General features: G+C 37.6%; 1 protein-coding gene and 1 long non-coding RNA gene across 3 annotated transcripts in view; both read left to right on the top strand.

The window, feature by feature from the left end:
- LOC134794097 (pyrokinin-1 receptor-like) overlaps positions 1-12,031 on the top strand; it is a 95,720-nt gene extending 83,689 nt beyond the window's left edge. Inside the window, exon 6 of one of the 2 annotated variants that reach the window (XM_063765797.1) lies at positions 11,735-12,031. In XM_063765797.1, the coding sequence (XP_063621867.1) occupies positions 11,735-11,947 (213 nt within the window). In that variant the 3' untranslated portion in view covers positions 11,948-12,031. The remainder of the gene's footprint in view (positions 1-11,734) is intronic. The other variant, XM_063765806.1, reaches the window with a different exon arrangement.
- The window catches only part of LOC134794132 (uncharacterized), a 331,004-nt gene that overhangs the window by 236,849 nt on the left and 70,947 nt on the right, over positions 1-23,208 (top strand). The gene's annotated exons all lie outside the window — the stretch shown is intronic.

The following is a 23,208-nucleotide window of genomic DNA, read 5'->3' on the forward strand; positions in this document are numbered from 1 at the left end:
CACTCTGTTATTTAGCAAATAAAAATAATCCTGATGATGAAGCCTTTCGATCGGTATAATAAGCGATAAAGCTACATGGTATTTTTTTTCTCGTGTAGCGGGTTCGATTCCCGATTCAACCATGTAATTATTTAAAAATCTATGAATGCTTAAATTGTTTTCGAACGAGCGAGCGAAGCGAACGAAGTTCTTACATTCGACTTGGGACACGCGGCTGGCTAGGGGCACGTCCCGGCATTTCGATGTTTTTAAGCTGAACTATCAGAGGATAGTTTGATACTCAAGAACTTAAGTAAATTTGTTCTAATTTAAATGAAATTGGGTAAACGTGTAGTTGAGGGCATTATATTTTAGTCATTAAATTATGAGCAGGCTCGCTCAAGGGGTTATTGAGCTAGAAGAGCTTAGAAGGCTAAAAAGCTATTTGTGAGGGGTCTTGCTATTCTGGTCATCTTTTTGCAAGAAAGTATGGTCGAGTTTGGTATCAAATGAAAGTGCTCGGCTTGCACTTTTATTATATCGTTTTTAAATTTACCATTTTGAAATCATTAGCAAAATAAAAATAAACATAATATAGGTATTTGACATTTGACAGGAAATATTTCTGCTTACCACAGATACAGTATCAGTTAAGGGCTCCACAGACCTTGTAATATATCCACGCGATTTTTGATCCATTGCCGCCTATAGTGGGACATAAAATAGTAGAAATAAAATAAAATGGAACTCTAAAATTTCCATACTATAGTCGGTCAAACAAGTTTGTCAGTAGAAAAAGGCGCGATATTTAAATTTCTATGAGACGATTAACCCTTCGCGCCTACATTTTTTAGCCGCTTTTTCTACTGACTGAAATGGCTTGACAGACTATAAATTGTTGCCATGTGTAAGCATTTTACGTCAAAAATGTAACAGCTACGTAGAAAGTGGCGCCCTCATTTACTAACCGACTTCCAAATCTCAAAAGGAGGAGATTCGATTGTGATCTTTTTTTATGTTTGTTACTCCATATCTCCGTCATTACTCGACCTATTTTGAAAATGATTTTTCTGATTATATGTATATGCATACATATTGGTCCCGTTTTTGTCAACACCCAGTTCTGATGATGGAATCCATGAGGAATCGAGGGAACTCCTCAAATCTTAAAGGCATACATATAGTGATTTATGTGTTTTATCAACAAATCAAGTACATACATTCAAAAAAGAGTCATTTGATGAAGTGGAACTGCTGATGATGATGAGAACGGAACTCTTCAACGACGCATAGTTCACGTTTGGCGATTTGTCCTCTTCGTTATGTTTGTTAAGTAAGTTAAATTTTTAAGCCACATTTTGGTCAAGCTCGAGGTCTGATTATTATTATTGAATTATTAATATTTTGAATTACAATGTCGTTGAGTTTTCACTTTTGCCGGCACTCCCGGAATGCAACCCGTTGTTTTCCTACTATTTTATGTCGAACTATACGAGTATATAAGTAGGTGCAAGAAAGTCAATCGCTCTATATAATTTTTAGCAAACCGCGAGTTCTCAGTTCAGGGCGAACTACTAGTTTAAATTAAAATAATGTCTTTTTTCAGTAAAATGTTCCATCTACAATATTCAGGGTACTTTCCCTCCATGTGGCATAGCCGTGGGACGCCTGGCTAAAACATAACTGCATTCCCGTTGCCGGGGAGGTTTTGGTTGTATGCTGAGCAACTTTCACTATGGGACCAACCACGAAATAGCGGAATAAAATTTGGCTGTTTCATACATTTTGGCTGGTTCATTTTCTATAGGAGGGTAAATTTTTTTTCACGATTTCGGGGTTGGTGTCATAGTAAAAGTTGCTCAGTATAATCCCAAAACCTCCCTGGCAACGGGATTGCAGTTATTTTTTAGCCACCGTGGATATTATATATTAGCCTGATTATAGAGTAAGAGGGGAGATTAATATGTAGCGTAAAAAAACTCTATTTAAAGAGATATTCTAAAAATCACCTATTTTAAGACAATAAAACAAGAATTCTACAAGAATCACGCTATTTATCTCATCAAAATAATAGTAGGTAGGTAAATACCTAAATGTTTTCAGTATGAGCCTTAACACGCTCACTGCGCTGCGGCACTGTGCCGAAAGAACTGATGCAAAGTTACACTAATGCCGCGAACATGTTAAGGGGTTTCTTTTGCTCTTCAGTCACATAGCCAATAGGTACCCTGTTTACATTTTTGTTATGTGACTTTTATGTGTAGAAAGTTACGGTGAACTAGTAAACCGCTAGAATGATGGGCTCTTGTTTACCAGCCCGCAGGCTTGGCTAAGAATGTATTGTTTACTTGTTTGTGTTTACTAATAATATTTATGCAACGAACTAGAATACATAATAATAGAAGTCTGACTAGAGGGCAAAAATTAACCTACGGAAAATTATGCCGCGAGCAACTCGTGTACAGCGCGCATGTTGCGCAACGCAAAACGTCAAAATAATTACAATGCACAGGAGATATACAGATGTAGTGCATAATTATTTTCCTTCGTATTTTCACGGAAACGTACGAACGTGTCTTGCTACATATTTTAGTCAGTCTCGGTACAAAAACTATGTACTGAGGTGGACTGAAGTAGCATGACAAATACGAACGTTTCCGAGAAAATACGAAGGAAAACAATTGTGCACTTCATCTGTAACATAAACATTTTTTTTTTTCAACTGTCATGAGTCATAGGTACAAATAATAAGTAAATTTTTCTGTTAAGCGCCGCGCGGCTATCGTGAGCGCTACTCATGCACTGTTACTTCTTGAAATTGGAGACCTAGGGCTCTACCAAACATGTCGTGTTTGTGTGACTAATAAAACACGTGAGTTAAACCGAAAAACCGAAGAGTGAGTTAAAATAGTACATTATTACCGGGCCGGAAAAAGGCAATTCGTGGATGAGATTTGAATTTGTGGAACGATGCGAAGCTGCGTCGAATCCACAAATTGCTATAAATATAGGCAAGGAAATAAGGTTCGTACGACAAAGTTATAAAATAACATAATTACTCCCTTCGGACTTCCTTGAGTAACACTTTTGGTGCAAGCGTGAAGAAAAGGAAATCAGCCTACTGTTGCCCCAGTTTTGTTTTATTTGTTAATCTATGACGCAATGTTTACAAGATTCATGGCTTGGAAGCCACAGACCATTGATTGAACTAGACGTATCATCAACTCTTAATTAATAGTGCCACCAAAGCGTGCATTTTTGCGTAGCATTACAAAGATCGAATTTATTTGTGTGTTGGATATCCAACAGACATAAATACTTCTACTAAAACAATACATACTTAGATACAAAGATAACATCCATTATACATGTATCTAAGTATGTACTGAACTACTTATACATATAAGTACGTATAAGTATGTACTTATACGTACTTATATGTATAAGTAGTAATGTATGTACTTATATTGTCGCTTAGTACCCATAGTACCTTACCTACAAGCTTAGCTGAGTTTGGGGCCAGATCGATCAGTGTAAGATTGTCCCCAAAATGTTGATTAATTAATTCATTATTTATTTTAAACGGTTAAAAATTACTAACAAACTACCAGTATTTGCTGCATCTAGTTCAGCCATACTCAACCTGCGGCCCGCAGTGCGGCAGTGATATATATATAGATATCCTAGCTACCCGAACGTCACTTTTAAGCATAATTTATCTTGCGGCCTGGGGTTAAAAGGCAAAACCGTATTTTTGACCCTCATTTTTTATGAGGTTGTGTATGGCTGAATTCTAGTTCAATGTATGATCTGTGTCAGAAGCGCGACGAATGTGATGAGTTGATGACCGATCGTAACGTCTTGGCCAAATGACTCGGTCGATACGTGGTAGGCAGCGGTCGAACGCACGCCCTTGTGTGACTTTTATTTGACATTGTGATTGGTTCTGGGACTTCTGGGTCAGAAACGTTTCGGAAACAGGGCCTTTTTTAAATTAATTAAAATAATCAATTATTCGATTTATTATACCTGTCGCGTCGAATGATGGTCCCTACAACAGTTCCTTCAAGTCTCTTCTAGTTGGGCTTTATTAAAAAACCGGGCAAGTGCGAGTCGGACTCGCGCACGAAGGGTTCCGTACCATAATGCAAAAAAAAAAAAAACAAAAAAAAAAAGCAAAAAAAAACGGTCACCCATCCAAGTACTGACCACTCCCGACGTTGCTTAACTTTGGTCAAAAATCACGTTTGTTGTATGGGAGCCCCATTTAAATCTTTATTTTATTCTGTTTTTAGTATTTGTTGTTATAGCGGCAACAGAAATACATCATCTGTGAAAATTTCAACTGTCTAGCTATCACGGTTCGTGAGATACAGCCTGGTGACAGACGGACGGACGGACGGACGGACGGACGGACGGACAGCGAAGTCTTAGTAATAGGGTCCCGTTTTACCCTTTGGGTACGGAACCCTAAAAAAATGGCCAAGCACGAGTCACGACTTCGTGACCAGTGTTCCGTACCATTGACGCATCGTTATGAGGGGTTAAATTTTAGCCATTTGCCTGGCTAGAGGTAGCCCACAAATCAAAACTTGTAAGCACAAATGCAATAGGTACTGATTGGTCAAAATAATGATTCGGAAACACAATGAAATGGAAGTCCTTATTAAAGGCGTCTGGGCTATACATATTGGCACTACTTTGAAAAATCTCGTACCGTAAAACGGGGTGAGTAGGTTTCGCGGGGAGAGGTGGGTTATGAATGGGGAAAGAAGGTTTGAGAGGGGGGTGAGAAGGGATTTTAAGCTACTGCTATAAAAATAATGTATTCCAATTTAAAATGGAGCTATAGTAATACGCATAATAAAAAAATTGTATGAAAACCCCTCTCACCCCAAATACGAAGCACTACGGGGTGAGGTGGGTTTTCCTCTTTATCGTCAAAGTTATGAAATGGAAGTACCCAAAATAAAATAAAAACTAAAATACAAACGTCCGGAACACTTATTATATACACCATTCAGTTTTCATATGTAAAAATAAAATGTTATCGAGATTTGGATTTCAGTTTTGACCCTACTCACCCCATTTTACGGTATCTGATACTACTACTCAAAGTTGAAAGGCAGTCACTCACCTACCTCAAGTTTCTTTTGATTGACAGATCGACATACGAGTTTATTTTTCCAAGTAGTGTCGATATGTTGAAGCTATAAAGCTGCTACATTAGATCAGAGTTTACAGAAATTTAGTACTACTGAAAATCCGCAATATGGCGAATGCTAAATTTGATCAGGAACACCAGCGTAATAACGCCTGCGTCATCTATTCACTCAGTCTGCGTTCGTTCACAAACCCGGCAAAACCTCAAAGTAATATTTTACGTCAGAGGAGCCTGAATATTTTCGGCTGTATAAGACTATTAGGCTCGGATTGGAGTTAGAATTTATTGCACCCTACGAAGGCCTGCGGGCCTTATTTTTGGATTTATGAGCGATTTTATTTCTACTCAGCATATATTTAGTTTATTAGCTAATGTCCGTGAGTCCGTTCGCTTGGTACGTAGAACTTGTTTATGGTACTTTCATATTCTCCAAAGTCTGCAGCAATTTCTGGGATAAAAGTATCTTAAGATATACTCGTATTGGGATAATTTCGAACACGGGGTAAATTTGAAAATAACAAATATCTACGAAACTAGAAACATTATATGTTTGTGTTGTAGTGCCAAAGTATGAAGTGGACTTGCGACAGAAGATTTGACGATCGCGCGGGTTTTGACGTTTCACCTCAATAACTCTGAAAGTATACATCTAATAAAAATTTTGGCTGGTAAAATCACTCGGCTAAATGAAAATTAGACATGTTTTTGTGATTTTTATTCTATGGAGGAAGCTTTAACCTTTTAAGGTTTTTCTTGGAGCCTGCCCTCGGAAATCTAGTCTAGTTTCCGTATGAATTTCATCATTGCATTTGCCCTTCATTGAAACGTGTAAATATTCAAAATAAAACCTACAATTTTGCGGGTGCCCCCTCTTTACATTTGGACCTATTTACACATTGATTATTTAGTATCTGTTGCGAGTTCATACATTTGCTACGTGCGTTTACTCGAGGTTTACTCGTTTAGTGGCAAATGTATGTACTCACACTAAATACTAATCAATGTGTAAACAGGCCCCGGTGTGAAGGCCAGTCAGACAACTTGTCTAGCCGTTATAGTTAATTTATTCACAATCTGACTATATCTACAAGAGACGAAGGACAACATTCCGGAACAAGTTTTATCCATCAAATCGGCAACATTAAGGAAAAGGTCAAGTCGAGAGCACCCTAAACTTACACAAGTATGCATGCAAAATGTAATGAAACTAAATGGACCGGGCGAAAGTTCTTCTTATATGGATATAGGCGTAATTGTATGAATGTATATTTGGAAGTTTTTCTTTAGAGTAGGTAGCTTATTATTATAGTTTTTGCTAAAAGTTATGCATTTGCAATGGTTTATTCAGTTAAAAATGTATTGAGTATTTTTAGGCAAAAGGCTAAACAGGCAAAAGACGAAGTACTAAATTAAATGGTAGCATTTCTTGCCAGTCAACCCACACACTATAAAGCCTTAATACGGGGAAGAAACAGACATAAGTACGCCTTATTGAAATTAAAACCTTGTCACTAAAATTTTATTGAAAAGAAAACTTCATCATTTCATTTCAAATTTCGAAATATTTATATTATTAATTAATCAATGTATCTCTTTCTTTTAAACTTAATACCCTATCAGTAATTAATACTAATTGGATTAAACTGATCTTCAAATGCTCTTAGTTTTTTACAAGAACTTTCCCTGCTTACTTTTATATCAGTGTCTGGATCCCCACTATTTGTTTACTCGTTGTAATAGCCTTTTGTAGCGTTTTTTACTCAAAGCATTGAACAGGCCAGTATATTTTAATAAGTATGAGTTGTTTTGTTTATATTATATCTGAATTCCGTATACCTGCCACGGGCAGTATTTCTTGTTTTAAGTGGACAAACAGATTAATTTTGCAATATCGAGCCGGATCTCGGACCGGACCAATAAAACGTTGGCGCACATTTATGAACATTTTTTTTATTTGTTCCAGATATTTCGCTTGTAAATTTTGTTTTAAAGGTTTCGCAATTATTATTAATAAAGTCGTTATAACAAAGTTTCAATTAACATTTAACAAGATACACACACATTTAAAACTAAAAGTTGCATCTTTCGATCCCAGAAGCCTAGTAATTTCTGGTAATATCGGTAATGGTACCAGTTGAAATTTTTAGTTCTTTAAGTGGCCGGTAGAGGCACTGTACACTTTAAAAATATGGGTGTAGCCAACTTATTCAAGAATATGTCCCATAGTTCTTAATTCGCTGACATAAGAGCTATGGGACATATTTTTGAGATGATTTGTGCACCCATATTTTTACAGTTGACTGTACAATTACTCCATACCGTAAATCCTCCCAACTATAGTCCAGAGCTCCCAACTATGGTCTTTTTTAGGGTTCCGTACCTCAAAAGGAAAAAACGGAACCCTTATAGGATCACTCGTGCGTCTGTCTGTCTGTCTGTCTGTCCGTCTGTCACAGCCGATTTTCTCCGGAACTACTGGACCAATCAAGTTGAAATTTGGTACACATATGTAAGTTTGTGACCCAAATACGGACATGTAACGTAAACAAATGAATTTTAAACATGGGGGCCACTTTTGGGGGGTAAATGAAAAAATGAAAAAAATTAATTTTTCAAACTATATCATGTTACATATCAAATGAAAGAGCTTATTGTAAGGATCTCAAATATATTTTTTTTATAATTTTCGAATAAACAGTTTAGAAGTTATTCAAGAAAATAGGCAAAAAATGACCATTCCCCCCCCCTTATCTCCGAAACTACTAAATCTTAAATTTAAAAAAAAATACATAAAATAGGTCTATACCTATAGATGACAGGAAAACCTATTAGAAATGTACAGTCAAGCGTGAGTCGGACTTAATTACAGTTTTTGATCCGACCCCTACGGATTTTTTAAAGAGATTTCACTCACGTTTCACATAAAAAATACATTGTTAACAGTGCAGGATTACTTAGAGTAGTAGTTTTCTTAGAGTAATTGGTGATAATTTTCTGATAAGATAATCATTTTAAATATTTAACGGTCTTACCTACTTACGAGTAATTGTAAGGTCAAATTAAAAATAATGTTAAAAAAAATATGTTAAATTGAAAGCTAGCTCAAAGTTTTTTGTACTCGTCGACTTTAATGGTTGAATTAATAAAGACTTTGTAACCAATAAGCAAAACAAGCACGTGCTTACGGCACCACGTTCAGGGAGGGCACCAAAATGCCAGGTTGAAAAGGTGAACAAATTTTAAAATTAGGGACAGACACATCGTTTTTACCACACGATTTTAATAGCTGTCCAAAAGCTAATTTGCAAAAATAATGGCGCGTAATTCTTTGGGAAACAATCGGTAGCAGTAGAAGAGTCGTGATTACATGCATAGATTCGATTTCAACCCATTCTTTTGCGGTTCGGCGTTAGGTCTTATGCGAGGCCTTCTGCCTTACGGCAAAGTTGATCTTCTGCCTTAATTACACTTGGGCGTGGATCCAAATCCAAGCTTTCCTCTTTCGCAGCTGGGCCTACTGCCTTTCTCACACTTCGCCAATTCAATTCCAAGCTCTCTGCTTTCTTGCATATTTTATGCATGAAAACAACCTCGCTGAGACCCTTAAATATCGAGCCCTATGCGAAGCTAGGCTGATAGAAAACTGTCCCATCCCTTCTCTGTATGAAATCCTGGATTCGCGCCTGGTTGGGACTAAAACTAAAATTGCGTTTTTATATCGAAAAATTTTCGCGCTCGCTTCGCTCGCGTTTTCAATTACTTTATAAGGTATGATATAGGTGACATTCGGGTGGCGACTGCAGCAACATTACTCTGTTGCAACGTTACTGCTGCAGTACTGTCAACTTCCGTGATAAAATGATGTGACTGATTTCCATACTAAAAGTAAAAATGTACAACTGTCTATCATATTGCGTTTTTATATCGAAAAATTTCCGCGCTCGCTCCGCTCGCGTTTCTATTACTTTCTAGGCTATGATAAAGGTGACATTCGGGTGGCGACTGCAACAGCATTAGGTACTCTGTTGCAACATTACTGCTGCGGCACTGTCAATTTTCGTGATAAAATGATGTGACTGATTTCCATTCTCAGCTGTAATGCGGCAATGAACTTCTCTCAATTTACCAAAAAATCAATGTAATCTTGATGACCCTAGGGAGAGGGGGCACCTAGAAATGCTTAGGGCATCAAAATATCTTAATCCGGCACTGATTGTTAAAAATTGTGTAATATACGGAACCCTTGGAACGCGAGTCCGACTCGCACTTGGCCGGTTTTTCGTTCAGGTGTGTCTTTTACTGTGACTTGTAAGTAGTTCTGAGGTGAGGTATGTTTATAAATTGAAGAATAAACTCAGAGTAAACCAAAAGGAACATTGGTATTAACACGCCTACCAAGTAACACGCCACATGCACGACTGCATGCAGACTGAATGCACGGAAATCTTTTATTTTGTAACACCTTCTCATAACTGTCTTCTATACAAATAAATTATTTGAATCTTTAAAGGCTGGCGTCCACTAGACTCGACGAGTCGAGCCGAAACGCGTAGCCGCAGAAATTCGCCTGACGAGCAAAACGCGCGGAGAGTCGAATCGGCGCGCCGCGGCTATTCGTCAATGGACGCAGTTGCATAGAAAATATAGGAGGCGAATTATTGCGATTCGATTCGATTCGCCTCGGCGAGTCTAGTGGACGCCAGCCTTAACATTTAATTTCCTTTTGAACTTGTGGAGCATAGTTGCAGTATATAGTTGGGAGGTTTTACGGTACATTTTCTTTAACGTTCTAACTATCGAATGTCATTTACGGAACTGTAAGGACACTGCCCAGTCGCAGTTTTAACGAGAAAATCTTGTCAATTTTCTGGATAAATTGCGTTCAGGCCGTTGCCGCATTAAGGATGACTCACGTTAGACCGGGTCGTGTCCGACCCGGAGCTTCCGGCGCATCGTTTTCTATGGAAAGCATCACGTGATCGCCTGTCATGTCATAGAAAAGTAAGCGCCGGAAGCTCCGGCCCGGACACGGCCCGGTCTAACGTGAGACGTCCTTTACTGTCGCGATTAGAAGGTTTACAATTTATTTAGGAAATTGACAGTGACATCGGCCGCTTACTACACCATATAATATAGCAACATTGCTTGAAATGTCAAAATCTATGTTGCTGCCCGGAATTTGACATTTCAATGCAGTCGGAAGTAATGTCACGCCGCAATAGGGAATATTAGGCAAAGCTCTGCGTAGGTGGCACCTTTGTGGCACATACAGTAAACAAACCACATTGACACATGGCCTACCGCGAAACAAGAAAATCGAAATTGCGTTATCTAATCTCTCTATCACTCTTGCATATTCGAGCGATAAAGAGGCAGATAACTATATTTCGATTTTCGCGTTTACCGGTAGGCCCTTGTTAACAAACCGCCTTGATGCATCAATGTCATATTTTATTGTCTGTGAAAACTTGTCAAAAAACAGTTTAAGGCACAGTATGTATAAGTTAGTCTATGAATTTACTGAGTCGGTAGTGCTGCACTCTGGCGGCAGAACATTGCAGTAATATCTCCTATTATACTCTATTAGAACTTTATTACTTAGAACTACATTGGTGCTGGTGTAGTCTGAACTCGAACGGTTCCTTAAGGCTTTAGCAAATCTGTAGGTACATATTTGCTTCACCAACATTTTTACTGATAGTAAACAACATTTTATGTTGTTTACTATCGGGTACAGACAGGACTAATAGAGACTTAAATCTGTGTATGACCCATTTGGCATCGTACATTTTGGACGCGACATTAATAAGAGCTGACTTAAATAACAAATAATTACGTACTCCATTTCGGTGTAACATTATATTCACTGACTTCGAAGTAGGGAAGATGAAAAGTCGCAAAGCCTGCGAATCCTAGTTGAGCCATTACGGGGCGTCTCACGGTACTTAGAGCTCTTAGTGGCTTTGATTGATATCCAAAGTTACGTTATATTGCACTTGGCTTTTTCCGCACGCCGCTCCGTTGTGTGAGCGAGACAGCGTTATGCAATAGCGATGTCCATCTGTGAAGACCACTTTAACCGACTTTTGAAGGATAAGTTTCAGAATACGGCACGATACGAGTATGTTTGTTTTTAGGCTTCCGTTCCATTCCAAACAATACCACTTCAATAACAACAACGTCAAATAAGTCATTTTATCGAGACACTATGTATATTATTATTAAATTTTGACGTGTACTACAGCAAGTCAGCTGCATAAAGGTGACAGTCCATTTCCAACGACAGCAGCACTACCATTCATTTTACTATGGAAATTGACAATAACACCGACGCGTTCGTACTAGTAGTGCAGATGCGGTTAGAAATGGAATGTTACCATAAAGGTGACAGTCTATTTCCAACGACAGCAGCACTACCATTAATCTTACTATGGAGATTGACAATAACACCGACGCGTTCGTACTAGTAGTGCAGATGCGGTCAGAAATGGAAGGTTACCCTTAGTTAGTTATGCCTAAGTAGATGACGAAAGGTTAGGTGTCGGGTGAAACAAAGTTATCCGCAAAAACTAACTCATCGCCTTGTTGCAGTGTTTCAACGGAAGGGAGCTCACAGTAGTGAACGAAGTCCCCAGCGGCAACGGGCACTGGGGGCGCCGCTGGCTCCGGGACCCCTCGGACTCTGTCGGCTCCCCCCGAAGCATCTCCAACTCCAGCCTTCGCGAAGTCGACGACGAACTCACCGGCGAAGAACTGGCCACGTACATGTACCAAGTGAATTGCAATATAGGGGGTTTGACTTGAGAAACGCCCCTCTAAAGCTATGGACTGGCTTTAGGGGGAATGGAATGGCCGAGGATTCTAAGTTTATCTTGGTATTGGTATGATATGACTGACGCGACACGCAGGCGCACAAGAATAAGTACGAGAAGTCTTGAGACTTACAGCACAGAATAAGTAATAGTACTACCGTACAGAAAGGACACTTCCTACAAAACCGAAGTTTGAAAGCGATTCAGGGTCGAATCATGACATCCTTTTCTAACTTATGGCACTATCCCTTTCGGCTATTTAGGGTTGTCAAAATTCAAGTCATTATCTTATGGTCGTGAACGCATAGGGACGTCAAGTTGTCTCAACCCTAATAATTGCTCGGAGCAATGCTGAGCCGAACGGAGCCGAGTTTGCCCGAAGTCAGGAGTGTCTCCCCACTGCTTACAGTGAACGCGCACCAATAAGAGGAATTCGTATCATATCAATATCGGAATCGTAACGGATTTAAGTCTGGATACCGCTCGAGCTGTTTGAAAAGCAAATTGGGTCCCGGGAGTTAAGTAGTATTATGTTAGACAATAATGAATCTGATAATGTGAAACATGTTTTTTTCATTTTGTGGCATAGTTAGGGGACTTTTTGCTTATAACTTTACTATGTTAACGAATTGATTGTTAATGCGAATTATTTGTTTAAAGCGTTAATACAAAGATTAATTGAAGAGTTAAGTCACAGAACATTGTTTTAAGGAATTTAAGGTATGGATTATGTATTTTTCATATCATTGTACACTTTGTTACACTGAACTAGAGTTAGACCAAGAAAAGTCTGCAACAATTTTGATAGCACACGAAGTGCAATTGTTATTTTAAACATCAAACTTCTATGAAATTAGTACGTATAAATAACACTTGCACTGCGTATGTTATCAAAATCGTTGCAGACTTTTCTTGGTCTAACTCAAGCGACGAATAATTATGTAGACCAATTACAACCTTTGCGGGTACAAGCCAACTTTATTTAAAGATGTAACCTCCACTTTTTTTTTAATGATATTTCTACTATTAATCACGATTTTTTTTGATAAGAGAAAAAAATGACGAAAATTTTTATTTTCATTCTGTTACCATTTTACATACACTTTCGGCTCGATTCGGAAAATGAATTAGATTTCTACTAGACTTCAACAAGTTACGATACGGATAATTTAAAGATATTTGTAAGATAGATATGTCAAATTTGACGTTTCCGCGATTCTGGAGGTCCTCTTGAACGATTTCGACAAGTTATGACTTAGATATCCAAGTCACATCTAGTCGATATCTAATGTAGATCTAGTTGATCTCTAAATCGTCTCAAGATCTTGTGATTATCTCGAAATCCGAATAGGCCTGTTTGTATCACGGTATACCGTTACCGTGATACAAACAGGCAGGGAGGAATGAAAAAAGTATGGAAATTTGATTTTTTTTTCTTCTATTAGAATCGAAGGAGCTTGGAGTTCGTGATTCAAATTCCTAAAAAAAATTATTAGCCAATCAATCACAACTTTTTTATTAGCGGTAAATTGTGTATTGAGTAAACTCACAGCTACGGGCAGGATATATTTATGGAGAAGGGATAACTATCAGTGATTTTTCAGATAAGTGTCAGTCATATGGACCGTTCATGAAGTTAAAAATATCAAAAATATCTATTTATATCTATTGTTATATGCCAATAAAAATACATAGTTTGAAAGTATAAAGTTGATTTGTTTAATCCTTTGACCGCTAACGACGTCAACTGACGGTCTAAGATCAACCTTCGTAGGTACATTCCGATACGGATTTTAATGGAGTGTTTTATATAATAGGCGTGACGTTCAAAGGGTTAAGAATCTTTGAACTTAAAGCAATTTTCCAAGTTAGCCTAACCATCTGGTCACATTCTAAGTTAAGAACGATAACTCATAATTTACAATTGATTGTTTGACAATTGTATTTAATAGCGTCAATTATCCTTAACTTTACTGCTATTGTTATGCCAGCGTTTGATATACTTTATATATATTTGGGACCCGAAATTACCCCATACTGTTATAATTCTGGTTGTAAGATTGTTAAAAGTTATTTGTAAATAGCTAGTTTATTTTTATCCAAGCGCGTATATAATAATAAGAGTGATTGATGAAAAATATGAAGTTTAAGGACTTGTGTATGAAAGTGTACCTGTTTAGATGTAATAATGTGTATAATTGGAAAAACATAAACTAAATCGATATTTTTATAAAGTTGCTGTTATGCCAATGTAAATGAAATCATTTATTGTATGTCTTTCCCATCACGGAACAATGGTGTTCCGGACCTTTGGGAGGCGTGCGCGGAGCCGAAGCAAACACGTAGAGGCCCTTTTGACACTTTAATGAAATGTAAGGGGTACACCGAGCGGATGCTGCCCTTACCCGTGTCATAGGACGCACGCAGAGGCAGCACCCGCCAGGGTGTAAGGGCTATTGAGAGTTGATGGTATCTAAAATGAACGGGTGAAAGCGATGGACTAAGTACTGAGCTATGGCGGCTCAGGGGTGTCGAGAGGTGTGCGCCGCTTTCTACCCAGTGGCTGTTAACAGCCACTGTGCCAACTCGCGTCTTATGCATATTTCACTTCCACCCCTGGAGCTTATAGCTTTAACGACTCCACTCTGGCCGGCCGGCTAAGGCAAGCCAGAGGCAGAGAATCCTGTCCCACCCACCCTCCTTGCGGGTAACAGAACTCCCCAGGAGCACTCGGGTACCTGAGGTCGCTAATCCCCAACAGCTCGCCACAAGCTGCCCTGCGTTGACTGATTGCACTGGTAAAACCAGCGGGCGATGGCGATCATTTATTTATTATTACACAAGTCAAAAATACAGTAATGAAAATGACAAAAATCATACAACCATGTTTCATAAACTCATAAAAATTAAGAAACGTAAATTAAATAGAGATGTCACATTCCGCAAATGTATATAGCATTATCGGAAAAATATGTACCTCTTATTATGTTTTTAAAAAAATACGTATGTTTTGAGCTTTTATATTGAGAATACTTTCTGTATTGAGTCTATGTTTTCGACATAAAAATAGGTGTCCCACTTTTTTATGCAGAAGTAAATTTTGGTTATTTTTTATTCACATAAAAAGCGGAAAGAAAATTAGGGTTAATACTCAACAGTAAATACTCCTGATTATGAGTAAAAAATAAAATAACACTTTCTATGTTTTGGAAATAAGTAAGGGCAGCTGGATTAAATGCAACTATGGGATTATTGCGTCTATTCATTATTTCTCGAATACGATTGGTCTGACCGCCCTCTATGCGTTTTATTCTCCGTACTTCAGGCTTCTATCACGACATGACGGGAGCTCTTGCAATGCACGTAATGAAATAGACGCAATAACCCCATATTTGCATTTAAACTGTTTATTTAACCTTAATAGGTACACGTTTTTCTGAAAATGCCCATTAGTCTTTTCTGTAGGTATCTTAAGTTAAGGATGGATGTTAAATGTATGTCACGTATGGATGAAATAAATATCAGTTCGTCTCTAGAGGGCCGGAAGAGAAGTCAATCTCATTGCTTGGCGAGTTACCCACAGGATCTGACGCCTATTTCACCCACTATCTAGACAATTGGATCATACCTACACATTTTATATGGTTTTCGTATCGGTCGCGTCTTTCCTGTAGAGATTGCACGGTGCACTCTTATAGGCGGGATCCATTTTTTAGTTGTTATTTGAAACGACAAGCTGAAATAACATGAAAGCAGTTTTATGAACGTGAACATTTAATTTCAGTAATATGTCTTTCTTCGATTTTATGGCGGCGGTTGTTTGTGTGACTCAATTCTACAGAAGACTCAACTAGCTTAAAAGTTCATTTAGCTACCACATACACACCCACATGTATTAATATAATTTAGGGTAATGTTAAAACATTACATTAATTGTAATGACTTATACCTACTCAGCACTTAAATTCCAAAAGTTAAGACGATTCTTCCAACATTATTCGCAAGTTGGCTGAGGCCAATGCTCGGATACGGTCTGCACTACAGTTCGCCTACACGGCTCGCAAAGTGTTCAATCAATGTTCCCGCTGACACCTCTCGGAACTTTTTACCTACTTTCGCTGGGATTTCGATTCTCTGTGAACAGTCATTAACTTCGCATTGTGCCAACGTTTGTATTTACCTGAAAATATAACGTAAAACCACTCAATTCATGTCCAAAATCTCCCAACTATAATCCAAAATAAAATCGAATATCTTTATTTAGGTGTGATTATTATTTGAATGACATATTTCTGACGCAAAATATTTTCATCAGATCGGTTTCCCTGTTTAGATTTTTGAAGCCTTTTAGTGATAGAAATAGTCAGCCGGACAAATTAATGTAGCAATAAACACTAATTGTTTGTGTTTGATGTTTCTTCAAATAATTTAGATAAAGTTTTCGCAATTAAAGAGATAATTATCATCACGTACCTATCAATATCGAAAAAGAGAGTTGATTTTTTACTATTTTGAAGGAAACATGACTGAAGGTAAAGTTAACATAGTTCCAATAAATTTAATCATGAAGAAATACGTTTTTTTTTTTTATATATCCCACCTCACCCCTATTGGTAGCGGTTAAGTCAATATTGCTTGCAATAAATACGAACGTGTTTGGATACACGTAATAAAGGATGGTAGGTTAACCGCATAATTAAATTCTCTTGTAATATACATTACCTATTAGATACCTACGAGTATGTGTATTATGCGATCTAATGTTCGACATATTTCCTCATTCCTCATTTCTCTTTGATATTGTAGCTTCAGAGTGTTTGCTTAAAATGTAGGCTTGCGTAGGAATTCCTTGTTTACTGGCGCATAATAGTGAAAATTAAAGTGGAGTTTACTCCTTATATAAATCCTCCATATTTAAGCCCGGGGGTATGAAACTTTATAGGGAGTAAAATCCAACGTTACGTTATGTCTATTACTTATTTTGTGGTTATGTTATCTTATCTTGCGCATCCCCTAAGTATGTGTAAATTGAGAAAAGTTACAACTTATGGTATTTTATGATCGTTCGTAAGAACTAAACTCCACACACACACACACACACACACACACACTTTTGGATTTAGGCATACCTATTTATGACACCAAAATTTGGTAAAAAAATAGATTAAAATGATTTATTTTTTTAAATCACACTATCTAAATGTCGACCTTCACTTTGTACGCACTATATATCCTCCAACCTTTTCCACATATTCCGAAATAAATGCAAAACTTACGTCTTACCTATTGCGTCTTGCTTGTCTTAAGTTACATATTGCGGTACTAAATGAAAAGCCTTTACGCCAATACGCCTCACTAGCATATGCACGCTGCCCTGTCATGCCCTGTGATGTCAGTATCAAACTCGTGGTAAGGTTACTGCGACCCATTGTCAGTAATAAATCCGCAACCCTCACGAAACTAAAACACCCCCCGCGTCTCTCTCGTACTCCGCGTCCGATAATAATTTGAATTTGAAATCGGAAATCAGCCGCTGAATACTCTGTATTAATGAAGCAGGCTGTTTGAGTAGTCAATTGTTAATCGGAAATGTAATTTTTTGTCATTCGATAGCGTGACGCGAAGTACGCGTTTGCGTTAAGTGCCATTTTGAGTTTCCAAAACGTCCCGCTTGGCGCGCTGTTCAAAATCCCATCCAATAATAGACATAACGCAAACGCGAACGCTTGTCACGCTAGGTACCGAATGAAATTTACACTACATAGATGTCCGAGTCAGTGTCCGAACTATGCGTCATACTCGTAAGTGTCTACCATTCTATAATAACCAAAGACATATGTAACTTCGTATAAGATGAATAAAGTCTAAGAAAAAAACGTGCCTCGGAAATCAAGGAAAAGTCATTCTCGGATAGATGGCGCACTCCACCTTTGGCCTATGCTGGCTAGGCGTGACGACACCATTTCATATTTAACAATTTTAACACATAGATATCAGTGAATGAACATGGGTCAAAATGATATAAAAATTATAAAATCGTTTATCCATATATATACTTTTTTTGATAATTTTATACGTTTTCATTTTGAGTTTTACTCGTGTGTCGATAGATGGCAGTAAATTTACTGAGACTACATTTACTATGACAGGACCCCTCTATACTATCAAAAAGAATAGATAGTATAGAGGGGTGCTGTCATTGTAAATTTTGTATTCACTGTAAATTTACTGCCATCTATCGACACACGACTAAAACTCAAAATGAAAACGTATAAAGTTATCAAAAAATGTATATATGTATATGGATAAATTATTTTATTATTTTTATATCATTTTGATCCATGTTCATTCACTGATATCTATGTGTTAAAATTGTTAAATATGAAACGGTGTCGTCACGCCATCTAGCCGAGGATAGGCTAAAGGTGTGTGCGGCATCTATTCGAGAATGACTTTTACTTGAATTCCGAGGCACGTTTTTTCCTTAGACTTTAGTCGTCTTATACGAAGTTACATATGTCTTTGATACTATCTATTCTCTTTGATTATAACTTAACAAAAAGAGATAATTATCTCTCTATACGTAGATCAATTAGCATGGCAGATACTTGTTTCATGTGCCATTACTGATGCTGATTTTACTCCTTTTAAACTTATAGGGTTAGACCAAGAAATGTCTGCAACGATTTTGATAGCACACGCAATGCAAGTGTTATTTTAAAAGTCAAACTTCTATAACACTTCTATAGTTAAAATTATACATATAAATAACACTTGCACTGCGTATGCTATCAGAATCGTTTCAGATTTTTCTTGGTCAACTCTAGGTAGTACCATGGTATAATAATATACTCCGCCTGGTACTCCATTCCCGTCTTTTCTAGGTCACCTAACTGACACGGGCTTACGTCATCATGCGACAGCACTATATGATAATATGCGATAGCGCTATATATAGCGGCCATGTTGTTGTGACGTAGCCCCGTGTCACTCTGGGAATGGAAGACCATGTTTTATTAGACTATGGGTAGTACATATTTAATACTGTAAGCCTACTTTTAGTTCATTATAATAACAAACTAGTCCGTTGAAAATTGTAAACCCTTATAACGACAAGGATCAAATTTATGCAAATTGTTGTTTGATTTTGCATAAAATGTTGTGAATCACAATGCCGTATAAATTTAATTACCAATGGCCTAAACAATTTGTTCATTCCGTCCTGCGAAAATGATAAAAAGGTTTTAGGACAGACAATTAATCCATTGTAAATAAATATATATGTATTTATAATGTAAATAGATCCATGCATTTAATGTTTGGCGAACATAAGTATGAATGGTTTTCTTATTAATTGATAAAGTATTGTGATAAAATGTAGATAGGTACGGAAGGTAATATTGGTAGTTAAATATCTCTCAGAAAACACAGTCATACATAACTCACATAGCAACAGTTTGAAGTGACAAAGGAAAAACAATTTTAACTTGAAAATACGGTACAATACGGAGCTTTAGAAAGCTGACATGCTGACGTAGTAAAAGAGTAAAATTTCGTAAGCCCACGCCCATATAGGTATTTTAACATTTGTCAAATGTCAACTAACTTGTCCCAAAGCTGTCAGGCGGGCGCCAAATATTAATGGCGCTGTGGAGTGGCACGCATTTTAAAAATGGTTTTCCTTTTTTATTATTAGGAAACAAATCAAAAAATGTTATGTTTGTTTTATTTTAAGTTGAAACTGTACAGTTTACCTATATAAATTATAATCTGTAATAGATGTTATATACCTACGACAGAAAAGTGACTTCTATATTTTTGAGTGCATTGGTTAATTATTTTAATAACCAATCGAACAATATTTTATGTTTTAATTTAGTTTATCGGGGACTGACGAATTATGAAAATTGTTTTGTATGAGATTTTTTTAAAGTACCAATGTAAGAATGAAATGTATGATACGAAATAAGACTATATTAAGTGAGGAATAAATATGTGTGATTGAAAATAAATAATATATTAATGTCAACGAATTTTTTATCGTCATGGCTTGAACCAAAATTTATATGTTTCAAATCTGACTGTTTTCACGTACTTAGGTATATTTCTAACGTAGGTACAACATGTGAACTAATAACTGTTCTATAAAACTCCCGTGAGACTCGATCAAATCAAGAACATTGTAAACGAACCTACACACGTAATTTATCTAGTCGAATTATCGCTCTTTATAATTTTGATCTCTTTCGAGGTTCTTCAACCAAAGTAACGCCTGCAGCGGGTGCCCGACGTGTACTGCGGGCATGGGCTCGTATATCGAGCGATAATTCGACTAAAAAAAAGGGGCCATTGCACACCGCGTCTATTTAACGCCCAAACGCGCGTCGACATCGTGTTTTTCATTCCACGGAGCTGTTTGTTTGCATTTGTAGCGATATAAAGGCGCGTGTGCATCGATATATTATGCTCACGTCAGTAAATTTGCGTGTTTTTACTGTCTATCGATATAAACGCGCGTTGACGGCGCGTTACAAAAACCGGGCGTGCATGGCACAAACCCGTTAAAATAATTTTAATTGTTAGGTACTTTATTTTTACTTGCTACTCGTAATATAATAGAAAGCTACTTTTTCTTCCACATGGCGATTTATAAATGTACTTGAAATCAGAACTCTACCACTGTAATGAATGGCATTAATTTAATTAATCGCTGAATTTTAATAATATATGATACGATAATAAATGAATTTTATTTACGTACCTATCCCTCAACAAAAAAATAAATCTTATGATTGTCGCTAGTAGATTTGAGAAGGAGCTTCTACGGAAAATAGCACACAAGACATTAAAAAACTTAGGCTTATTATGACTTTAAGATATTATTTTCACCACACCAGCACGTAAAGGCTCTCTTTATACTTCGTTTTTTTAGCATTAGCAAAAGGGTAAAAAATATTGATTTGCCTTTTTATTTAAAAACACTTTTAATGATAAGGCATAGCAAATATGTAACAATAGTAAATATTGTAATATAGCATAATTATTTGATCATTTACATTTGTTTTGGTTTTATAAGTAGGTAATGGTTAGGTACTATTTATTATAAATCATTTTTCAATAAAAAAAACACGTCGAGATTGTTTATCTTTTTTCTAATGCTAAAAAAACAATATACATAAATTACATTCAAATTAACTTAAACTAAACTAGATATTACTAGAATTAAAAATTAAATAAATAAATTAGTACTAATTTAAACTACCTATAAATACAGTATAAAAAACCTACAAAGGACCCAATCATAAGAGATATGCCCCGTCTAAAAGTTCGGCCTGCGGCATGGACCCCATTACACTGGCGGCGTTACCTCTCTGTACCGCTAGGGCGATACGCTGAGAGAGGTACGCGCCAGCCCTACGGTCCCCTGTGGAGTCGACCAGCCGCGCCGACAAAGCCTTCATGAATGCCTTCATGTCGGATGACCAAGGTCCCAGAGTCTCGACTGCGAGCGCCGCAAACTCATAGTCGTTGACTAAGGTCGAGTATTTGCGGCGCTTGAGAATCTGGGCCTGGTCAGCCGCAGCGCCAGCCTGGATGCGAGTCGCCCCGATGTGGGACTGTGCAAGGGTGTCAACGCACGTCGCGTCCCACACCAGGGCTCTTCCTAATTTCCACGGCACTAACGTTGCTCCGTCGGGACGCTTGCCGTCATCTCTAGCCATGCCCACTGGTTCTAAAAATTTAGTATAGCGAATTTATAATGTATTATTGTATCCTACTACTTAGTTTATGGCAGGTACTTTATTATTTAAATTAAAATATACATAATATAATGGAAATATGAAAAAATGCAATAATTTGACTCTTGAGTTGTTTCCTGGTAGATAATTTGACTATTCAGTGATGATTTTGAATAATAAATATTTAACAGAATTCATTTGGATTTGATGTTTTGCAATTAGTATTTTCCGTTGCGTTGGTGTGGTGAAAATATTGTGTTTGACTTAGTGCCACTTGCAGTGCACCATCCCGCTAACCCGGGGTTAACCGGTTAAACCGTTAACCCAGTGTTAAATTGTACTGGTAACCATGGTAACTTTAGGTTTAACCGGTTAACCCCGGGATAGTGAATGGTGCAAGTGGCCCGTGACTTCAAATCCTCGCAACACTCAAGATCCACTTTTCGAACCACTCACTACGCTCGTGCTTCAATTTTGGAGTATTTCGCTTACTCGGGTATCAATATTAGCACAAGGAGTTAAACAACAACTTTTCCAAATAATGTTATTTGATATGAAACGTTACGATTTTCGTAAACAACCTAAATGTGAATATACATTGTAAGGTTCTATTTCACAGGTTTACGTAGAACATCTGACACTGAAAGGAAAGGTAAACAACGCAAAAGAACTTATAATGGGAAAGTAACCTTACACCGAGATATCGGGTAAGTCAGGGATATACTTCCAAGGCTGATCGACCGGTAGGATGCATAGGAATATTCCAACTTTAATCGTTTTTTTTAATAGCCTGTTATAGTATCCCACTACTGGTCAAAGGGTTCTCCCCTTGATTTCCCTTGATTCCCGTTGTTGAGCTTTTTCCGGCCAGTTAATAATGAAGGTGTCTAAGTTGTTCTGCCATATCCGTCCGGGCCTGCCACGTCCGCGCTTATTTTGCGGCATCAACTCGGTGGATAGTTATATCAACATTATTTGATTTAGATATCTGGCTACCTCATTGGCGCTTGTTGGTGTCACAATGTCAAATCAAATTATTTTTAAATGATATTGCAATAAGAATCTATCTAAGAGGTTTGGGTAGAAGATGTTGAAATCAACTTTAGCCAGTCTTCTCCGACACCACGGGAAGAACGCCGTCCTCGAAACGTCGGAGGTAAATTTTAAACTAAATTTTACGCGATGAAGTCCCGTCGTTGTGAATAATAATGAGTAAAAATCGTGAAAGTTTAAAAAAGTGATCCAGGCAACCATAGGGTAGCAGGAAACTATAGGTACCTATACTTACTACACAGGTGCTACGGACACTATTTTATTCGTACTTTTTCGATATTTTAATTGGTAAAATATTCTGCTAATGGCCGATAACCGATGGCCGTTGGGGCAGAAAGGTTCTCGAGTGGCGACCACGTACCGGAAGGCGCAGCGTGGGTAGACCCCCCACAAGGTGGACTGACGACCTGGTAAAGGTCGCGGGAGTCCGCTGGATGCGGGTGGCGCAGGACCGGTCATT

The sequence above is a fragment of the Cydia splendana genome, chromosome 1, assembly GCF_910591565.1.
Source record: "Cydia splendana chromosome 1, ilCydSple1.2, whole genome shotgun sequence".
NCBI classification, from domain to species: domain Eukaryota; kingdom Metazoa; phylum Arthropoda; class Insecta; order Lepidoptera; family Tortricidae; genus Cydia; species Cydia splendana.